The following is a 20,557-nucleotide window of genomic DNA, read 5'->3' as shown; positions in this document are numbered from 1 at the left end:
TGAGGTGGACGGTCCCTGCTCACCCAAACCCTGACCCCGGAACCAGCAGCACAGGCCTGCTCGGGGGAGGGCGCCAACCCCAGTGTGGTCACCCAGGACCCCTCTTACCACGGGGCCGGAGCCGAGAAGGGGAGGCACAGTTTCCCTGCCTACAGAAAAGCCTCTGTAGAAAGGGCTGCTAGGAAACTATCACATCGCCCCCTTCTTGGGAAGGATGAGACGATTCCTTAGGAAGAGACGAGGAAATGGAAGCCACCAGCTGCCGCGACACAGCTGGGAGGACCCGACAGCCCCCACGTTGGTGCGCTGCTCGGCGTGGCGGGGTCTCGCCTCGGCGGGAAGGCTGCCTGGGGAGAGGGAAGGGGCGCACTGTCGGACACGCCTGGGTGCGGGATCCTGGATGCGGCGGGACTTGCCCAGCTACTCAGCCTCCCTGAGTCTGTTTCCTTGTCGTTAGGAGGCGCCTCACAGACTTCCTAGGGAGGGCCTCCAGATGGTGTTTCTTCCACTTCCCTCAGTTTCTCCCAACCACGCCCCCATCCAGGACGGAACTGAGCTTCTCGGAAAGGTTGGCCTCCAGGTACACCAGGCCTCTCAAACGCGAAGCTTCCAAATCTATGATGAAAAAAGGAAAGTTCTCCTTCCCCACCATCGCAAAGAGCCCACAGGATCTGATTAGTTTTTCGTCTCAATTCCAAACAAAGCCAGATCAATAGCTTTGTTTTAAAGACAAGCTCGTTTGGCTTCACATGGCTAAGTACTTAAAATTAACAGTCATCAGTTATTCCGTGGGTTTCTAATTTCCAGCAGTGGCACATGGGTCTGGAACCATCCATCTTAACGGGAGCCGTTGGGAAGTCGGCCGGAGCTGACGTCTCCGTTTAAGGGCCCTCCCGTCCCCACCCCCAGACCTTCCAAATCTTATCTACACATCGACATTTTGTAATACTTCTCTGTAATCGCAACTTAGGCACCACAAGGAACCATGACAATGAAATAAATAGGAGCTAAGTGAGGGCATTGTATGCTCACTTAATAAATTCTTCAGGGAGGTTCCGAGAAGAGAGAGAGGAAGGGGTTCAAAGCACCCTCTCCCTCGAAGGTCGTCCTCAGTGCCTGAAGCTTTAACAGTCTGCGAATTAAGACAAAATGTAGTATCCCAAGTGTGTTTTCTCTCTGACGTTACGCGGCGTGAAGTACAAAACTAGAAAAGACTCACGATGACCTCATGGAAAGCTCTCTCAGAATTAACTGAAGAGAAGTCTGTGGGCATCACCTACAGTTGGCCCTCGAACAACATGGGTGTTAGGGGTGCTGACCATCCCCTCCCCCATCAAAAATCTGCATATAACTTTGGACTCCCACAAAACTTAGATTGTCCCTCAGTACTGCAGGGAATCGATCCCAGGACCCCCCACAGATACCCAAATCCACGGATGCTCAAGTCCCCCGTATAAAATGGCGTAGATCAAGTGCCTACAGTCGGCCCTTCGCATCCGCAGACTCCCAACCTCGGATCGAAAACAGTAATTTAGTGAAAAAAAACCCCGTGTAAGTGGACCTACGCAGTTGCAACCCACGTTGTCCAAGGGCCAGCTGTACTGGTGGAAATATTTCCCGTGGGATCGCCTGTGAGATGGGCCTTTCTGTGGTGGAAATGCCGTAACACTCTTTCCGCCAGGACTCAGGCTGGTTTCACCGGCTGCACTGAGTGAGAACTTAGGGGGTGAGCTGGTGGGAGCCAGCCCCTGGCAGTGAGGGGAGAGGAAGCGGTTCAAGGTTGGGAAAGACTGAAGTCTGCCCACCTTGACCACATTTCTGGCTTATGCCCAGTTGGGGGATGTCCAGCACCGAGGATGGTGGAGAAAGGAAAGCAGCCAGAAAAGGGGTTCAGGAGACAAGCGTAGTGTAGGTGAATCTTCTCAAGGCCCCAAGCCGCCAGAGGGGAGGCCTCCCAATGCGGGCGGCAGTGGCCAGCGTTTGGGCAGTGACCCGTCCCCGGCACCATAACCAGAGCTTTTACACCCGGGATCTCTTCGCGTGCTCACGACCCCGCCGCAAAGCTGCTGGCACCCCCGCCCTCCTCCCACAGAGGGACAGCCCCCGTCGGAGCAGCAGGGTCCTGCGCACCCGGTGGCAGCCGAGCCCGCTGATCAGCCCTGCTCCCCGGCGGCCTCTCTGGGCTGAGCTGCCAGGGCTCGGCCACTGTGCGCCACGGCGTGTGAACTGGCCCCGGGAGCCGGGCCAGGCAAGCTACCGATGCCCCAAAATCCTGCCGCAGAGAACGCGGCGCCTCCCACAAGCCTGTGAAATTGTCATTCCCTTCACCCTGTTTAGGGGCCCCCAAAAAACTGAAAGCGATTCAGACTCACAAGGGAAGGAAAATAATCCTACTTTTTCACTGACTTACAGTCCAGTCCCGGAGACGATTTCGTCTCACTTCTGGATGTTGCCAATTGACTGATGCCCTACGGTTTGGGGGCTTCTTTTTCCAGACCTCCACAAAATACAGCCCGGATTTTCTGTGTGCCACTTAAGGTTCTTAACTGAGGGACCCTGTTTTCTGTGGGTCAGACGCCCTTCTGTCACCCAGATAACTGCCTTTTCATTTCCACGTGCTCTCTCCATTCGGCGATTCACATACGCGGTTTTCTCTAAGCAAGGCGCTGCGTATCCTGCTGGCGAGGGAGCCCAGAGCGCACCCACAGCCCCGTCTGGGCGGGAGTCATTGCTGACGGTGCTGAGTTGTGGTTTCTAGTCCCCGCCGGCTAGATCGAGGATGGGCAGGCAGTGCACCAATTATACCAGGCTCCTCCCTGCCCAACGTGCCATCCCAGGTCAGCAAGATGGTTAATGAAAAAGAAAAAATAAGAGTATAGACAAATGAAACAAAACTGAGAAGACCTAATTAATAGGATAGTTAATTAATTTTTTCAGTAGTATTACAGGAGAAGAAAAAATTTTCAGACACTGTCTCCTGACTACATGTAGCAAATCAGATCAGTGGATATGCTGCCCAAAACGCCAGACCAGAGATGTCAGGGACACGTCCTACAAACGCTCTCCTCTCCCAGTGAGTGCTCTGCCCCAGAGAGATCGCTGGGACGAGCAAAATTGCGTGCAGATCCTCAGATCTGCAGATAACCAGTGTGCACTATTCTGAAGGCCTCACTTGCATTTATGTCACTTGCCAATTTTGGAAATTCTAGGCTGGGCCTGGTGTCTGCAGGACGACCTCCTGTTGTTGAGATAAAGCACAGAAAAGCCGCAAGCAGGGCCGGGGCTCGAGTGGGGCCATGCCTCCTAACATTTTGCTCCTTGGGTGTCCCACTCCCCTCACCCTAGTCCTGGCCCCAGCTGGGAGACGCCATGGGCAACAGCAAGCTGGTGGCAGTAGAAGCTGGCACCTGGGTCTCCAGACCCCGATCCCATGTTCTTTGCCCACGCTGGGCACCTCCATAAATTTGGGCTCCTCAGGAGAAACCCCCTGATAACACAGGGGATCCTGAGTACAGTCCTCTCTAAACCTGTCACTAAGTGTTTTATATTATTTAGGAGGTTGAGGGGAGGGCAGACTCTGATCCAGGATCCTGCTTTCAGCTCTCCCGAAACCAGAGGTTATGAACTAGACCACAGGCTCTATTGCATCCACGGATGAGTTTTACTCCATCCTGTAAAGTGTCCTTTGGAAATAAATGGAAATTAGCATTTCATATTTAAAATGTATGGTATTTTTCATAAAAACCCAGGTTTGGGCTTTTAACGAACCAGAAGCCTTGGCAGCCCTGGGCTGCGTCCCGCATCACGATGGTCCGTGGTGGCTGGACAAACCCTCCTCACATGGGGTGTGGATGCCACTTTCCCACTAACCTCCACGCGTTTGAGTTACCTGCCAGCCCAGGCAGACCCAGCTGTAATCCAGCGAAGCACGGACACGCCGCGGGCTAGCGTGGCGCCAGACACCAGGGACAGGAAAGCAAGCGCTAGGTGAGCAGGCAGGTGTCTGACGGATCCGACTCGCCGGCCAGAGCTTCCCAGGATTGCTGAACGCGCACCCACAAACAGAGCTGAGTGACGCGGGGTCCAGGACCCCAGGGACGCCGCAGGAGCAAGCGGGGAGCTCTCCTGCCGCATCTCCTGGGAAGTTCTCAAGAGTCGAACTAGTCTCCATGCTCCCTTTGATTTTAAAGCAGTTATAATTGGGGTTATGCAAGTTATGAGAAACAGGAGATGAACACCCCCACACACGCACACAGTTTCTTGCTCCCCAGGCCCCTGTGTCAATCTTGCTCCCTCGCAGCCCCCATTTAGAGAGAGAGATTCGAGAGTTAAGGCAGTGGTGGGAATTAACCAGACCTTTAGGGTAGGTCTAATCCAACCACACATCTGGGAGGGGAAGGCCCAGCCTGGCCCTGAGCCCCGCTTGTAAACACAGAAGCATGGAGAAGAGAGTTCTTTGCTGGTAGAAGATGGCAGTGGGAGGAAATTGTCAGCAGTCCCGATACCCAGATCGGGGTGTGCTTACTCCCCTGGTGTGGGGGTGCTGTCCTGGCTCAGGGGTGCTGGGCACTGGGGGTAGGGACATTCACAGGCATTGTCGGTCCAGTTCAGAAAGCCCAAGCTTGATGCAGGTGGCAGTCTGTTCTCTACTTTGAGCTTCCCCTGGGTGTGGAACTAGATGCTCTAATTAACAAATAATAGTGTAACATGTCCTGTACAGAAGCCCCCCTTATCCGCAGGGGACGCGTTCCAAGTTTAATTTTTGAATTAGGCACAGTTAGAGATTAACAATCACTAATAGTGAAATAGAACAATTGTAATACATTGTAATAAAAGTTACGTGAATGTGGTCGCTCATTTCAGGGGACCCCCTGCCTAAGTCTTTCTATGGGCACAACGCTTTCTGGCCAACTCGTCGCCATCGATCGGGACAGGTTTTCTGCTCACATCTTCCATCCACAAGCCTAATGCCTTCTCCATCCTAACTAAGCACTTAGCACGCACCGTGGCTGTAACGGTGGCACTTCGAGGTGCGAAAGCAAAACCAGCACTAATTTCTCTTTCCTTCTTTTTCACGGGTAGAGGTTTCGTTCTTACCATAGGATTTAGTAATCTCAGAATATGGGTTTTTTTCTTCTCTTGTTAAGTCAAGAACGTCCACCTTCCCTCCTAAAGGAGGCACTTCACGCTTCTCCTCGGCATATCTGAGCTGCCAGCATCACTATTCTTGCACGTCGGGGCCATTGTTGAGTAGAAGAAGGGGGACTTGAACACAAGCTCTGTGGCACACAACAGTCGATCCGATAACCAGGGCGGCTGCTGCGTGACTAGTGGGTGGATAGTGTGTGCAGCACAGGCATGCGGGACAGAGGGTGGTTCACGGCCCGGGGGGCCCGAGCGGGAGAGGGGGCGAGACTTCATCACGCTACTCAGAACGGCAGGCAATTTAAAACTTAAGAATTGTTTATCGTATTGTTTATTTCTGGAATTTTCCATTTAACATTTTTGGACCGTGGTTGGCCACAGCTAACAAACCACGGAAAGCAAAACTGTGGATAAGGGGGGACGACTATAAACAAAGGTATTAAATAATTAGTATAGTCATTATAACTGTTCTAATTACTGTTCTAGCCTCCATTCTTTTTGCATGTGCTATCTCCTAGGCACTGTGATATTAGAATGCGACATTTTACGTAAATCCTCGCCATAATCTTACAGTGTGGATCGGTTAACCTCCTCACTTTACCCACGAGGAAACCGAGGCTGAGGGAAGTCGAAGGGCTTGCCTAGAGTCATGATGCCAAGCACAAGGGCTGCTTTTCCGGTGTCCAATCCGGTTCTGCCTGATACCCGAGCCCCTGCACCTAACTGCTCTGCTACAAAAAAATAAAATTAAAAAATGTATTCCAAAACACACACTAGAGGAACAAGTGCATGCATCAGTGGGATGACTGGCTGTGATAAACGTCCAGAATAACTCAGGACCTTTGAAAAGTTGACCCAGACGGCCCTCAGACCTAAACCTATGCCCTCCACTTAATCAGCATCACATCCAAGTCCACAAAACCACCCTAGACGCGGAGGCACGAGGCCCAGGTTGAGCTTGGGGGCGTCAGAGTCCTCCCATAGGACCGGGCTGCCAGTCCAGCGTCACCCAGCTGGGCAGTTCGGGCTTCACCCCTGTATTGTAAGCTAGAGGCCATAGTGTCGAGCCCTTAGGCTGGCTACGTGGTTAAAGGAGATGCCACAGGTGTGTGTCTGGCAGGTCACAGGTGCCCAGTCAGGTCTCTCCTAACAATTGAAGTTGAAGAACAGTCCTGTTCTATTTTGCTGCCTTATCTCCATACCTCGCACAAGCCTGGCATGTGGTAGGTAGGTAGTCAAAGTACATGGAACCAAGCGGAGTTGAAATTATCTAACTGATCGGAAGCCCACTTTGCCTGTCTCTAGATTTTCTGGTGTGTCTTGGCCCTAAACAGAGCTCGGTTAAAGTTGTCCAAGAATTATTCCAAATATTGACCAATGTAGTATTTCCCTGAAACGGCACATTTCTCATGTTATCTTTGGTTTTTCATTCTTCCAGCTAAATGGTGATTTTTTTTTTTTTTTTCTTATTAACGATGAACAAAATTACAGCCTAGGTGAAAATTGGTGTTTTCGAACAGACAAGACCCTTTTTCGTTTATTTACAAAACGCTTCACCTGGATTTCTCTGGGAGATGCAATTATTGTATTTTTTTTAAACAGACTTTGGGATCAGGGTGTTTAGTCATGACATAGCTTTGAATATAAAACTGTCACAGCTTAATGAAAGTGCTAACACATCTTCAGAATACTATTTTTTTTAATTTTTTTTTTTTGGTGCTATGCTGCAGATTGTGACTTGTTCAGGTAATCAGGATTAAAATGAAACATCGTGGGCAGCGCCAATAACTTCCATCCTGCCCCCAGAATACTGGGGAAGGAGCGGGGTTTCCTATAAAGGCTCCTTGTGCTACACCACACATCTTCCTTCAGTCACCGACTCCGAGCAGGATCATAAAATGACTAGCTTGGTTTTGAGAACATCTGCTTAAGGAAAAAGTGAACATTTCTTTGAAAGGGCAGGTAATTTTTCCATTTAAACAAGCGACACTTTGACAGCTCAGGTGACCAGGATCGGGGGGACCTAGTGGTTTTCGCTGGATTTCCTTTTCATGTTAGCTGAGGGCTAGTTTAGCCTCGAAATTGCAGTGCATCCTGGCATCCCTGGGCCAAGGGGCTGTGGCAAGGGTGACTGGTGTGTCCTCCATCAACAGAGGCTCCTGAGTCATCAGGACTCCGGTCACCGCTTCTCCGAGCAGCACGTAGGTGGAGTCAGGCAGGGGGAGTCCCAGGGCCACAGGCTCCAGCCACCAGGTTTCTGGGCTGAAACCCTGGCTTGACAAACTAGGCTGGGGAGCAGCCTTTTGGTTTGCTGCGTCCTGCCCAAAACAAATGGAAAAATAGCTCTGCATCTTTGGGAAAAGATTCCAGAGGGTTCTCTCAGGGCCGAGCTACGGTGGCCAGTGGGGAAATGCCCCAGAGCCGCCGGATGCTTATGGGGATCAGTTAACGCCCCCAAATGGAGCTTCTGCACTGGCTGGGAAACGTGCTCCTGGCCGACAGTCAGCCTCTACCCTTTCTCCATCCCCAGCTGCCAGCTTTGGTGCCCGTATTTGAGCACGTCCAGTGCGTGTCTCGCTCCTTGATCAGCTCTCATGTCATGGCTCTCACAGGTCTCCACACTGGGGGGCCATGATCGCCTCGAAGCACCAAACCTGCCCATTGCTGCTGCTGCCACCTCCATCCAGAATGTGAACTACTGGATCGCGTGGCTTTCCTGGGGCCAGGAGTCCATGACTCTGCAGAACTGGGTCTGGAAAGCCAAGACCCAGGAACTCGAGCGGGAAATCGACCTCCTCCTGCCAGTTGGCTTTATGGTGGGAAGGATGGCCCCGGGAAGCCACGGAGATGCAGAGCTGGGAGAGTCGTAGCACCATTCCCACCTTTCCCCGAGCTCCCAGTTCCCGTCTGCAAAGACTCAGGAGCAGGCATGGTGAGGAGGAGGGATGCAGGGAGCGCGGTCCTGCTTCTCCAAGGTCATATCTGGAATTGTTGTGGGCGAGCTCTAGACAGCCCATCTCCTTCTGCTTACAACTAAATCAGAGCACCCCAGCTGTCGGCCCGGAGGTGGAATGAAACCCGCAGATGTGGGGTTTTATTTCTTCTTTATTGTTTTGGTCTTTCCAGTGTTTAAAAAATAGAACTAATTGCCAATGTTTAATACTCAGGCGATTTTACTTAAGGGTGTGCGTTCACCTTTCCATGGGCACCTGGAAGCCGTGGGCCCACCTGTGGCCACGGCGGTCTAGAGCAGCTCCCCGCAGCCTCGCGTTCGCTGTGAAGGCGCGCTCACATCTGCGCTGTCCCATCGCGGAGCCACGGCCGCGCCGGCCTCTCGAGCACTCGAAATGCGGCCAGTGCAAATGAGAAGCTGGGTTTTTAAACTTACTTGATGTTAACTGATTTAAATTTAAGTCGCCACCTTTGGCTCACGGCCACCTTCCTGCACAGCACAGGTGCAGAGCCAAGCGGGGGGCACCCCACCTGGCAGGGCCTGTGCTCTGCGCATCGCCACAGCCCGCCAGGCCCCAGCTCCCGGGGCCACTTCACGTTCATTAAGAAGCTCAGCGTTTAAACGGTGCATTTTCTGAAACCAAATACTTCACACACACACACCCCCCCACACACACTCGCTCTGCCCTCGTCTTAATTTAAACGTCTGGATTCTCTTCCCCCAAAAGACCCCTTTTCACGGACACCCAGGAGTGTGCTTATGCAGCCGTCTCCCACCAAAGTGAAATCCTCTCTGCGTGAATTCGTTTCCTGATCCCAATTATTCGCTGCTCTCAGCCCTAAAACGACTCCACAAAGTCCACTGGGTAGGAAAATCACCCTCATGTCTGGACGGGTCCCTTCTCCATACACAAGCTGCAGATGTGGCAGCCGGTTAGGGGAGCGGCCCGTTAACCCCACAGCAGTGGAGCCGGGCGTGGGCGCGAAGAGGAGGAAGAGCCCGCCCCGTGCCGCGCAGTGGGGGCTGCTGGCGACTCTGAGTTTGGCCAGATGTCCCGTCTTTCTACAGATCTGGGCGTCCACAGTCCCTCCCACTGCTGTCTGGAAAACTGTTCCCATTCCAGATGTGCCATTTTAGAGCCAGCCCAGCCCAGATGGCACAGGAGAGGGGAACTGTGGGCTGGAAAGACCCTGGAGGCCAACTGGCCCCACCACTTCATTTTAACAGAAAGAAATTCCCCTGGAAAGGGTAAGCGACCGGCCCACAACCACAGGGAAGTTTCACGAAAGAATTTGGCCAGAAAACAGGTCTACCTAACTCTATCCAACACTCTATATGGCCACCTACTTTTGTCCTATATTAGCAGAAAGGGAACAAAGATTAACACAGCCAGCCTCTGTGTCCTGCCTTCCTATCATACCTCTGTCTCCAGAGGGGACATTTTACATTCAGCATGGGGACCACACCCTCCCTCTCTAGGGCCTTCCCATCATGCGGCCACTGCGGGGGGCTGATCACCCCAGGGCCCCAGTAGGTCACTGTCCAGTGGAGAGCAATCTGGAATGAGATGGATTTCCACATCATTGGGCCTGGCTACCGGTGGTGGCCAGAGCCCAGTAAGTAAACACTCAGTGCCCCTGCCCATCTTTGAGCCCCAGTAGCCCAAGGTGTGAATTGCAGCCAGCTCCCTGAGAGAGTCCCTCCCTGATAAATATTAGAGGGTAAGAGCAGGACCTCTCTGGCACCTCAGCCCAGGAACTGAGCCTCACGCGTCTTGTGCAGTTTTCCTGCCAACAGGTCTGAGGTGGCTCAGTTCCAAACTATACACGAGAAGTGACTGGTATGTTTAGCCACGGGACTGATGAGTAGGGAGCAGAAGCCGGACAGGAGCACACCTGCCAGCCGAGCACAATTTTACCCTATAAACAGAAACTTCCTCAGGGCCCTTTGTCCTCGAGCTGTGATAAGTGGGGAAAGAAAGTGTTGAATAATTTTCAACCATTTAAAGGTAGTCCATCGGAATATTAGGTATCTCAGCTAGTGACTGCCCTTCAGGAGATGCAGGGACACAGGCTCTAACCACATGTCACCATAATGCCATTGAAGTTCTTTGATTATATACATATATGCTAAACATATTTGATACATTTATATCATGTGATATATATGTGGCAAATGTAAATATTCTATTCAAATTATTAAATTAATGTTTGGTTTAGAGACCAAACAATGGCATCTACAAGTCAGATCCAGCCCCGGGTGTGTTTCACGTGCGGCTTTTGTTTCTTAAGGTTCACCTACATTAAAAAAGCAGGAGACTTCACATAAAACGCCTAGTGTCTGGCTTTCTCTTTAAACAAATGGGGACAGCTGGCAGCCTTGCACCCATGCCCCAGCATCGCAGCGATCCTCCAACGTGAGACGTGACGATCCGTGTGGTAGAGCTGTGTTGACTGCAGCCCCACGCAGGCCACTTAACTTACTCAGATGTCAGGCAGTTGAGTTTCTACTCCCGGGTCAGCCCAGAAGGCTGTTCAGAGTGGAAATGTGCTTTTATCAAAAGATTCCAAAAGCGTGACCCTTCACATTTTGAAACTCATTCATCTATCCAGTGTATATTCATTGGTCGTCCTATGTGCCAGGCCTGGGGCTAAGCCCGGCCTACACAACAGGGCGCAAAACTGCGTGCGCCCTGTCCTCCCCTAGTGCGTGCGCTGCGGGGCACTTAAACGCTTCCCCTCCTTCCGCTCACTGGGCAACTGAGGCAGGAATCGTCTGTTTCTCCCCCTCAACTGCAAGCCCCACGTCCAGTTGCGTAAGCTGGAGCCCTTCTCTCCTCCTCAGCCCATTGCAGACACCGGGCACCCAGGAAGCTGCCTGATTTCTAAATAATGTAGCAGCCGAGACGGATCGTCCAGGCTCCCTTTTGTAGACGATGAAACAGAATCAGGAGACTGAGGCCACCTTGTTCGCGTTGCCGTGTAGGCTACATTTTACAGTTAAATCGGTCATCGGGAGGCAGTTGGATCATTCTGAGTCACCGCCAGGCATATCCGTGAGGTTCTCACTACACGAGCAGGGAGTCCTTCAGGATCCAGGGACCAAAACCTCTGACCCTCATGAAGATTTGCACGACCAGCACCTGACTGCGCCGCGGCAAGGCCGGGGGAGTCCCCTCTCCCTTCTGAGCTTCCACGTTCACATTTATGCTGGAGGCATCTTTTTCTGTGTTCCCTAAGGCCGAGGCTCTGCTGGGTGGAGCTTCTGTCTGTCACAACATGAGTCTGTAATGAAGGCAGAACCAGAGACGAGGCCTTCTGCTAAGGAATCCATATCTTCAAAGGCCTTGAATTGGCAGCGGGTTGTTTTTATTTGTTTCTGTAGGTTTTACATGACACCTGGAGACCATTTAAAATGTTACTTGGCGGTGAGAGTTCTGCGTTTAAAAATAACGCTTGCCCCGGTGCCAAATCGCTTTGGAGCCGGGTACAAATATTGAGACAAAAACCCCAGCTGTTATTGCTTTGGCTGCTAATTTGAGGTGTCAAATGAGAGGCCGACTGCTATACGTCAGTGAATAAGGCCCCTTTTGAGATTGTTATGTTTTCCAGCAGTGGCGAGTAATGGACTAATCAGTGCAGCATCAGTTGTTTTCATTATATGCCCACACGATGGTTATGAGCTTTAATTTAAATGGCCCGCTGGGAGATCAAGGCAGTGAGTAATGCGCAGCACCCAGGACGGCCCCGGAGAGCAGGTGATGCGGGAGAGGTGGCTTCCCGCCTCCCTCTCCTCCCTCTCCCTCGTATCTCACTCCTCCCGCCCCAGCGGCCGTCGGAGACTCATTGCCTGCTCCAGGCCGGCAGAAGGCGAGCTTTGCTCAAGGGGATCTGTACTCTTGGTGCTTCTTGGCATTCTTAACAATTCCAACCAGCCAAGCCCACGGTGAGGGGGGGGTTGGCAACACTTAGACCTGGTAGCCAAACCTTGACCTTAGGAGCTTTGAGACGCCATCGCCCTCCCTTCCTTGCCGCCTCCATCACCGCACTTCGGAGCCAATGAAGGCTGAGTCCACCACTAGCCTATGTGACTCGCCTCCACCTTGGGAGACGTGGAAATCGGACAGCTGGCGTCTGTCCAAAGACAATCCTATAAGAGGCAGTTTTCCGTAATGGTTAAAACTATAGATCCTCGTGTCACACTTCGAATGTGGGCTCCGCAACCCGATAGCCGTGTGGTCAGGGGAGAGCTCACCGATCGTTCTAGGGGCCACCGTGAAAGTGGCAGCAGTGTCTCAGGGTGGCTGGGAGAGCTCGATGCGATGGTGTGTGAGAAGTGCTCAGGCCCTGTGAATTCAACACCGGCACTGTCAGAGGTACTTGGATCCTCTGGGTTTAGGGTGCTGGCCACTGGGCACCCGCGTTTGTAAGCACAAGTCAGGGCATCTCCAGACTCACTTTACAAAGACATCCTGTTGCCATAGCTGCTGATGACTCACCAAGAGTCTCCTTCCTGGGCAGCGATGAGGAGGGAACCTCCTTATTTGTCTGGACATAAGGAGTCAATCAGCCCTGAGATAGGGACGAACGGGCCAGTCTCCCTGACCCAAGGCATCTGGATCCCCACCTGAGTGGAGGGGAAGAAGAGGGGTTCTCAGGGTGCCCCCGGGAGGTTGGCACCCTGGGAGGCACTCACTGTGGATGCCTGGTTCTGCAATTATGCGATACATGCTCACAGATAATATTGCTGCATTAGAGCAATTACACAGTGTTATGGACACACAACACGCAGATTACACTCAGAGCCAGGAAAGCACAGAGTGATAAAGCGAAGGCCTAATCGGAGGAGACAGAGGGAAATGTCAGCCTTATTAACGTTGCCAGGGCGGTGTGGCTGCAGCTGGATTTTAGGACTTCCGGATCAGAGATGGCTATCTGAGGGGCCCGGGGAGGGCCACACCCCTGCACTCCGCAGAGAGCGGCGGGGAGCTGGGGCGGGTGCCAAGCTGGACTCAGCCCCAGAGGCAGCCCTCCACGCTTAGGTCAAGGCTCTGTCCTTAGCCCCTTCCCTTGTTCAGCGGTTTCCAACTCGAGCTCGCGTGGGACTCCTCTGCGGAGTCCACTAAGCCATGGGAGGTGGGGCCCACCCCAGAGCTTCTGATCCAGGGAGTCTGGGTGGGGCCTGAGGACACGGGTCTCTGACAGGTCCCCGGGATATGCCACAGGCCCGGGCACCACACTCTGAGAACCAGGTTCATTCTGCATTCCACCCAAGGTGCATTCGCCTGCCCTGCCTGAACAGGGCCTCCCCACTCTGATTCCATCACAGCCGTCCAGGTCTGGGGAGCAGCAGGGCCCTGTCCCCCAGGTGGGGTGAGAAGTGTTCCGTCCAGAGGCAGACGGCCTGCTTTTGAATCCCAGCTCAACCACTTGCTGCCTGGGCTTTCCTGCCAACGGTTTCTGGTTTTGTTTGTAAGTTTTAAAAGCCTCTGACCTAATCCCCTGTTCTCGCAGAGAAGCTCCATGACTTGCCCAACCCCTGGCAGTTCATCACTGGTGAAGGCAGGGTGAGCTCTGCCCAGGGCTGGAGCAGCCAGAGGTCGGCAAGCATTGTCTATACAAAGCCACTTAGTAAATATTTTAGGCTTTCAGGCCATATGGTCTCTGTCGCAACCACTCAGCCACTGTAACATGAAAGCAGCCATCGACGGCACATAAGCAAACGGGTAAAACAGTATTTTCAAAAACAGGCCATGGGCAGAGGAGATCCGGCTCACGGGCTGGAACTGGCTAACCCTGGACAGGCCAGGATGTGCACCGCTTCCTCCTGCATTCACCACTCCCGGGGCCCTCATCTTGCCGCAGGTCCCCAGCGTTTCACTGAGGGACACAGAGCATTATGGTTCAATGTGTGCTCCGTAGAAACAATAGAAAGTTCCCTCATCCCCTAGTGCCCCGGAAAACGTCTAACGCCCTCTTTCTAGTGCACACAGCTGACAGTGGGGCCCATCAGCAGAAGCAGCAGTGTCCAGATAGATCATTTTAATAGGGAAAATGGTCCCTTCTCATTAGGCATTGATGCTCCGAGTCTGGCAAAACAGAAGAGAAACTAGACAGTAAACAAGTCCAATGTAGTCTCAGTATGAATACGGTGTTTATAATGGGGAAGGGCTTTATAGGAGAGAAATGGGAGGTAAGTGGGCTGTCTTTGAAATCCTGGGGGGGGGGGGGCTTATTTTTAGTTCATACTGAAATGCCCAGTCAGTAGCTTGTGATGATTCGAGAAACGGAGGTCAGCACAGTCCTGAGGTTTTATACCATTAATTTCACCCTGTACTTGAAAAACGCTGGATTGAAAGCATTTACTTGGGGAAAACCTCCACCCTGAGCACCTTGGGGTAAAGCATTTGGGCCCCTGAGTGAAGAGGATAGCATATTCATGCTGCAGAAACAAGCTTGCCCTGGAAACAGGAGGCGGCGGGCTGGTTGGGAGGAACTGGGGTATGAGGAAAGAGCAACAAGGCCTGAATCCTGCAGCAGCTCGCGTGCTGCCCCGGGTGAGTCCCTTGCCTCTCACAGCCTCAGCTTGCTCATCTGTAAAATGGGAGTCATAATTCCACCTTCAGAGTGCTACCAGTATCAGGTGAGATGAAGGTGAAAGTGCGTAGTGAACTCTACAGGACTAAACAAGCTATGGTAATAATAGCCAATAACTATTGGCCACTGCCAGTGCGCCAGGCACTGTGCTAGCAAGTGTGCTTTCCATGCCAATTTTAAGGGCACGGCGTCAGCCCACAGTGCTCCCCCAAAGATGTCCTTTCCTCATCCCAGGAACTTATGAGTGTAAGGGACTTGGCAGATGGGACTGAGTGTCATGAGAGGGGGAATTATCCTGGATTAGGCTCTAACTGTCACCCATCACGAGGGTCTTCCTTAGAGAGGAACAGGAGAACACATGCACAGTAGGAGATGTCACAAAGAAGTAAGAGGCTGGAATGACTGGAGGAAGGGGCCACGATCCGGGGAATGTGGGTGGCGGCCTCTACAGGCTGCAACACGCAAGGCGGCAAATTCTCTTCCTGATGCTCCCAGAAAAAACGCAGTCCCGTGGACCCACTTTAGACATCTGACCTCCAGATGATTAGGAACAAATTTGTGTTGTTTTAAACCACTAAATTATCGGAAACCTATTTCAGCAGCAAGAGACAGCAAACAGAGGCATCACTCCCAGAGTCAGGCTTGTCTGGACTCACGTCCCGGTACCACCACTCACTTCATCCAGGAGATGGAATTGATAACAAGGTGCCCGCTTCCTAGGGTGGGGGAGGAATTAAGCGAGATGGTACAGCTAGGACCCGTAGCCCAGGGCCTGCCTGGCATACAATAACCCCTCAGTCAATACGGACCATTGTTAGCATCATATCATTTAATCACCACTAAAGCTGCATGAGATCAGTGCTGTCATGATATCTCCTTGTCATAAAGGGGGAAACCTAGTAAGAATAAGAAACTTTACTTAGGGTCCCACAGGCCGTAAGTGGCAGAGCCGGAATCTGAACCAGGTCTCTGCTTTCAAGGCCCACCCTTACCAGCTCTGCTCCGCTGTGTCAGGTTATGACAGCAACGCCTCCATCAGATGCCAGCGGTTCAGGCACGGGCACGAGAACCAAACAGAGCACAGTGCTCCCTGCGCAGGCAAAGGCCACCCAGACCGGAAATCAAATGGATCTGTGTTTATTAAGGAAACAGTCTAGCTGCCACGGAGATCAGCATCTAAGAGGTTACTAGCCCTCCAACATCCCTGGGCTAGCCAGCCCCACGCCGCAGATCATGGGAGTCTGAGTACTGTGTTTAGTCATTTTGGTCCTGGAATAATTGCTATTATCGTAAATGTTTTATAGCCCTCATTACAGCTCACATTTAAATATCAGTGTAGTAATACATTAATAAGTCACTGCAGGCGGACCACTGCCGGATGCAGTTAGGCGAAGCCCCGCATAGAGCTGCCCTGTCTGTTCAGCTAAATCAGGGCTGGCTGTGAACTCCACCGGGCGTCGGGGGCTGGGCCTGGTCGAAGGAGGCCGCTTTTCTGCAGAGGCGTCTCCTTGCCTCTGGGAGATACGGAGGTTCAGGCTGCTGGCTGGTAGTGGAGCCTGGAACCCTGGGGTGGAGAGAAGGGGAAATGAAGGCGTCATTTAGGGCATTTCTAATTGGATGGAGAAGGGGTGGGGGAGCATAATTCCCACCCCCAGGAAGCTCCCTGCTGAGGCCGGAGAGCTGGTCTGATGGGAGTGACAGGTTCTTCGGCCCTGTCTGATGAGATGTTCCGGATGCTTCCTGAGTGGGTGGGGATGGGATGGATTCACACACACTCAGAGGAAAGATAAGCCACATAAAACAAAACACCTCTGTGAGTCCAGCTTTCATAAAGTGCAAAGTGTCTGCACTGGTACATGAGTAAAGTTGCAGAGTGGGCAGAGCAGGTCTGTCCATACCTTTTACCATGTGATACGCCTAAAATAATGCCGGACCCGTGGTGGGTGCATAATAAATAAGGGAGGGAGGGAAGGAAAGGATTAGGTTCTGTACCTTTGTGAAGACTCCTCCCTGGCCTTATTGGTCAAACAAATGCCAAGTAGTATGGGGGATTGAGGAATAAATAGCCTGAATTGAGGGGGATGTGATCTCTGGGATCCTGCTGTGAACTGGGGTCAGAGTGGCTGGGAAAGGGATCTGTGCAGGGCCCCTTGGGTGGGGTGGGTATGGGGCTACTGTGAGCTGGCTGAGGCTGCTTCTGTTTCCGTGGGGGTGCAGTAGGGGGGACAGGAATGACCAGAGAGGACCAGATTCTCTCCACCAATGTCAATAAATGGTAGCCCCCATTTACCGAGCACATACTGCAGGCTAAGCTTTTTACCCGCCTGTGAGGTGGGACCATCACCTGCCTCCATCCGCCAGGGAAGAACCTGTGGATAACTAGGCTCTGTAAGACTCGGTTTAAACCACGTGTGCGTCAGGTCACGGGGCTGTGGTAATGCCCACAACAGAAAACGTCGGAGGGCATTTGAAGAGGAACGTAATTGTTCACCAAGAGCCAGAGGCAAAAAACACCTGCTAACTGACCGGGAAAGGCCGCCTGCTACATACCATCTGCGCCTCTGCAGGTGGCCTCCTTGGCCATGCCTTCCCTGGGCTTCCATAACAGGCTCCCGTAGAAGGGCAAGCCCAGGGCTGTTGCGCCTACAGCCCCATGTCATTCCTTGTCTGCCTTATTTCATTCCGATCCACCCATAGAGCTGCCATCTCTCTCTTCCCTTCTCACTTACAAAGAAGCCAGTCGGTGCCAGTGTCCCGAGGTGGGAGTTCCCACCTGTGGCCATGGACGTGCACAAGGAGGGGGAGACTTCCTCCCGGCCTCTCAGGCTCACTTAAGATAGATGAGAGCCTGGCCAGGCATGGCTCAGCGGTTGAGCATCGACCCGGGATCCAGGTGATCAGGGTTCGATTCCCGGTTGGGGCACATGCCTGGGTTGCAGGCTTGATCAGTGACTCTCTCATCATTGATGTTTCTATCTCTCTCTCCCTCTCCTCTCCTCTCTCTGAAATCAATAAAGAGATATTTTATAAATAAATAAATAAATAAATAAATAAATAAATAAATAAATAAATAAAAAAGATAGACGAGATATGCTCGAAGAGCCAGAACCGCCTCTCCCCACGGCCTCCTCTGGGAGGCAGTGTGTGCACGGGGCAGTGCAAGGAGTTCGGAGCTGGGTTCAAATCCCATCTCCAGCGCTTCGCCGCGGCGGGCCCCTGGGAAAGCCATCCCACCTCTCCACAGCTCAGCCCCCTCGTCTGTAACACAGAGAATGCCTCCTTGTAGGGCTGTGTGTGACTGAGCAATGTGTACCTGTTTCCCTCTCCCTAAATTGAGGACAGTAATACGCACCTGGCATTGTAGGTGTGAGAATTAGAGCTGTTGTGATGAAGCACTCAGCACGTAGTAGGCTTTCAGGAAGTGATATTATTGCTCCAGGTGAGCCAGTAAGCACTGAGTGGGCAGCGGAGGGGAGGAGGGATCCGCCCGAGAAAGGGAACCATGAATTCCCTAGTCTTTGGGAGATCCTTCCACCTGTCTCCGGCTGTTAATCCAGGGCCCCTCTTGCGGTCACATCCTTCCCTCCCCCGCTCCCATAAGCATTTCGGTGCCCCTCGGGCCGCTCCCTGCTGACTGTCTCCCTTTTTCCTCCATCTCCTCAGCACCCTCAACAACAACAACATCAGCCGCATCCTGGTCACCAGCTTCAACCACATGCCGAAGATCCGAACTCTGTGAGTAAAGGGCCCTGCCTCCTCCCCCCGCCCCACCCCCAGGCTCCCCAGCTAGGCTGCAGGGAGACTGCTGGTCCTTCTACCCAGATGCTGACCTCTGCTGTTGACGAAGGGGGGAGCTGGTGAGCGAGGAGAGGGGGGAGGGTCAGGGTGCCGCCCGTGGCCTGACCCACCCTTCCACGCAGACAGACTCCTTGCTGTCCATCCTGGGGCTCCCCCTGGACTGTGGGAGCCTTCTTTGTGTTTCTAGTCTTGATGGAAATGTCTATTAGTGTTACATTGTCACAGAACGTACAGAACTGGGACGTGATGACTCACCCTCTCCTAGGCTAATGTCACGTGCCCCTGGCGATTCTGTCATATTGCCAATGACTGCGATAGCCTTCCCCTCGGGGGCCCAGGCGGAGAGGGAGTCTTAGCCGCTCCTGTGCCCATCCTCCCAGCCCCCGCCCACCGCAGCCCCCCCGCTCTCCTGCGCCCTGGATCATTCTGACGTTGGAATGCCCTGACTTGGTGCTTTATCGCCGATGCTTGGGTGGGCCCATGCCTTCCAAGGTGTGTACTCAGGAAGCAAATATCCCCTTAGCACCCTGTACCAAGAGCAGTTCTGGTGCCCCTGTTACCTGGACAGTCCCCCTGTACTCAGCCAGAAACCCTTTTGTAAGTTTCTCCGCGGTTGGACTCTGGTGGCCTTTCCAAAGAGGTTCATACTCGGGCTTTTCCTGTTGGTGGAGCCTCAGTGGTGTTTGCATCACAGCTGTAGGGGGGAAGCCAGCCCCCCGAGCTCTCAGCCAAATACATTTGGGGCCAAGGCAAAGGGGTAGGATTCCTGCTGTGCCCTGTATTAGCTCTGGGGCCTCTGTTGCCTCCTTTATAAATGGGGTTGGGGGTGAGGGGGTGAGGATCAGATGAGACTAGATATGTAATGTGCCTGGCATGGAGTAGACAGTAAATGATATCCATGTTTTATTATTATCATTAAATCATCATCACTATTTAGCCAGAAACTGGACTGAAAGTACTAAGCAACATGGAATCCACAGAGATTTGAAAATCCTTAGAGCAGAGGTTCCCAAAGCGGGGTCCCTGGACTACTCGGGTCAGCAGCCCCTGGAACCTGTTAGAAAAGCAAACCTTCAGGCTCCACCCGGGCCCGTGGAGTCAGAATCCCTGGGGGTGGGCCAGCGCCTGCCCTTTACACGCCCTCCATGCCCTCCGGGAGATCTCGGTGCTCACAAGCCTTGAGAACCCGCCGCCTTGGCGAGAAAGTGACCCGCTCAGGTGAGAATGCGGAGGCAGGGCGGGAGCCCGGAGGCACGCAGGCCGGGTCTCGCAGACCCGAGCTTAAATGCGAGGGGCACGCTTACTCCGCCATCTCTTCATCTCTCTGTGCGACAGGGACAGGGAGGTAAATGCCCGCCGCACGCAGGCATGTCTGGTCACGGTGCACACGCAGCAGTGCTGGTGGTTAAGAAGAAGAATCTGGGTCCAGGTCCCTTCACTGTCCCCCAATTCTTCCTGTGATCCCTCACGTGATAACGTGTTTCAGCCAAGAAAATCCATCCCTTCCCCTGCTTTTAAAGTGGGATGGTGCAGTGGTGGCATTTTCAGGAGAAGCCACTGGGTCCTCAAAGACCTCTTCAGAGTCCCCAGCAAACCACCAGTGGGCTGGAGGAGCGTGTGTCCCAGGGCTGTGGGTTCGGGGTGCTGGCCCGCGCCCCCAGGCTGGTGGGCTGCCTGGGAGAAGCGTAGTTCTCCTGGGGCCGCCCCTCCGGGCCCCCTGCTTCCCTTGTTACCTGCAGCTCAGGAGCAGCAGGAGCAGGGCTGGGCCGGGTCCACGGGCGGGGAGAAGGCAGGTCTGGGTCCTGGGTGCTTCGTTTGGGGCTGTGGGTGGGCGCAGAGGGTGGGGAGTTTAGTTTCCTTGTGCCTGTTGTCATTCCTGCCTGGGTCCCGAACCCTCGTCCGAGGAGTTCAGATCAATCAGTCAGTCTCCTCTGCGCGCTCTGCTCCCTGCCCTGTGCCGTGGTCTCTGGTTTAATTCCAGAGATGGCTCCGTATAGAACTCCCTGGAGACGTGAGCTGACTAATCCCCTTCACCGTAATTAAGGGGGGGCGCTGGTGCTGGAGA

The 20,557-nt window shown here is 53.1% G+C and overlaps 1 protein-coding gene across 1 annotated transcript in view; it reads left to right on the top strand.

The window, feature by feature from the left end:
- The window catches only part of SLIT3 (slit guidance ligand 3), a 528,787-nt gene that overhangs the window by 388,109 nt on the left and 120,121 nt on the right, over positions 1-20,557 (top strand). Inside the window, exon 7 of the mRNA XM_087816965.1 lies at positions 18,358-18,429. Within this exon, the coding sequence (XP_087673091.1) occupies positions 18,358-18,429 (72 nt within the window). The remainder of the gene's footprint in view (positions 1-18,357; positions 18,430-20,557) is intronic.

The sequence above is a fragment of the Miniopterus natalensis genome, chromosome 4, assembly GCF_054644295.1.
Source record: "Miniopterus natalensis isolate mMinNat1 chromosome 4, mMinNat1.hap1, whole genome shotgun sequence".
Lineage (NCBI taxonomy): Eukaryota > Metazoa > Chordata > Mammalia > Chiroptera > Miniopteridae > Miniopterus > Miniopterus natalensis.
This window is presented reverse-complemented; position numbering and strand designations above follow the sequence as displayed.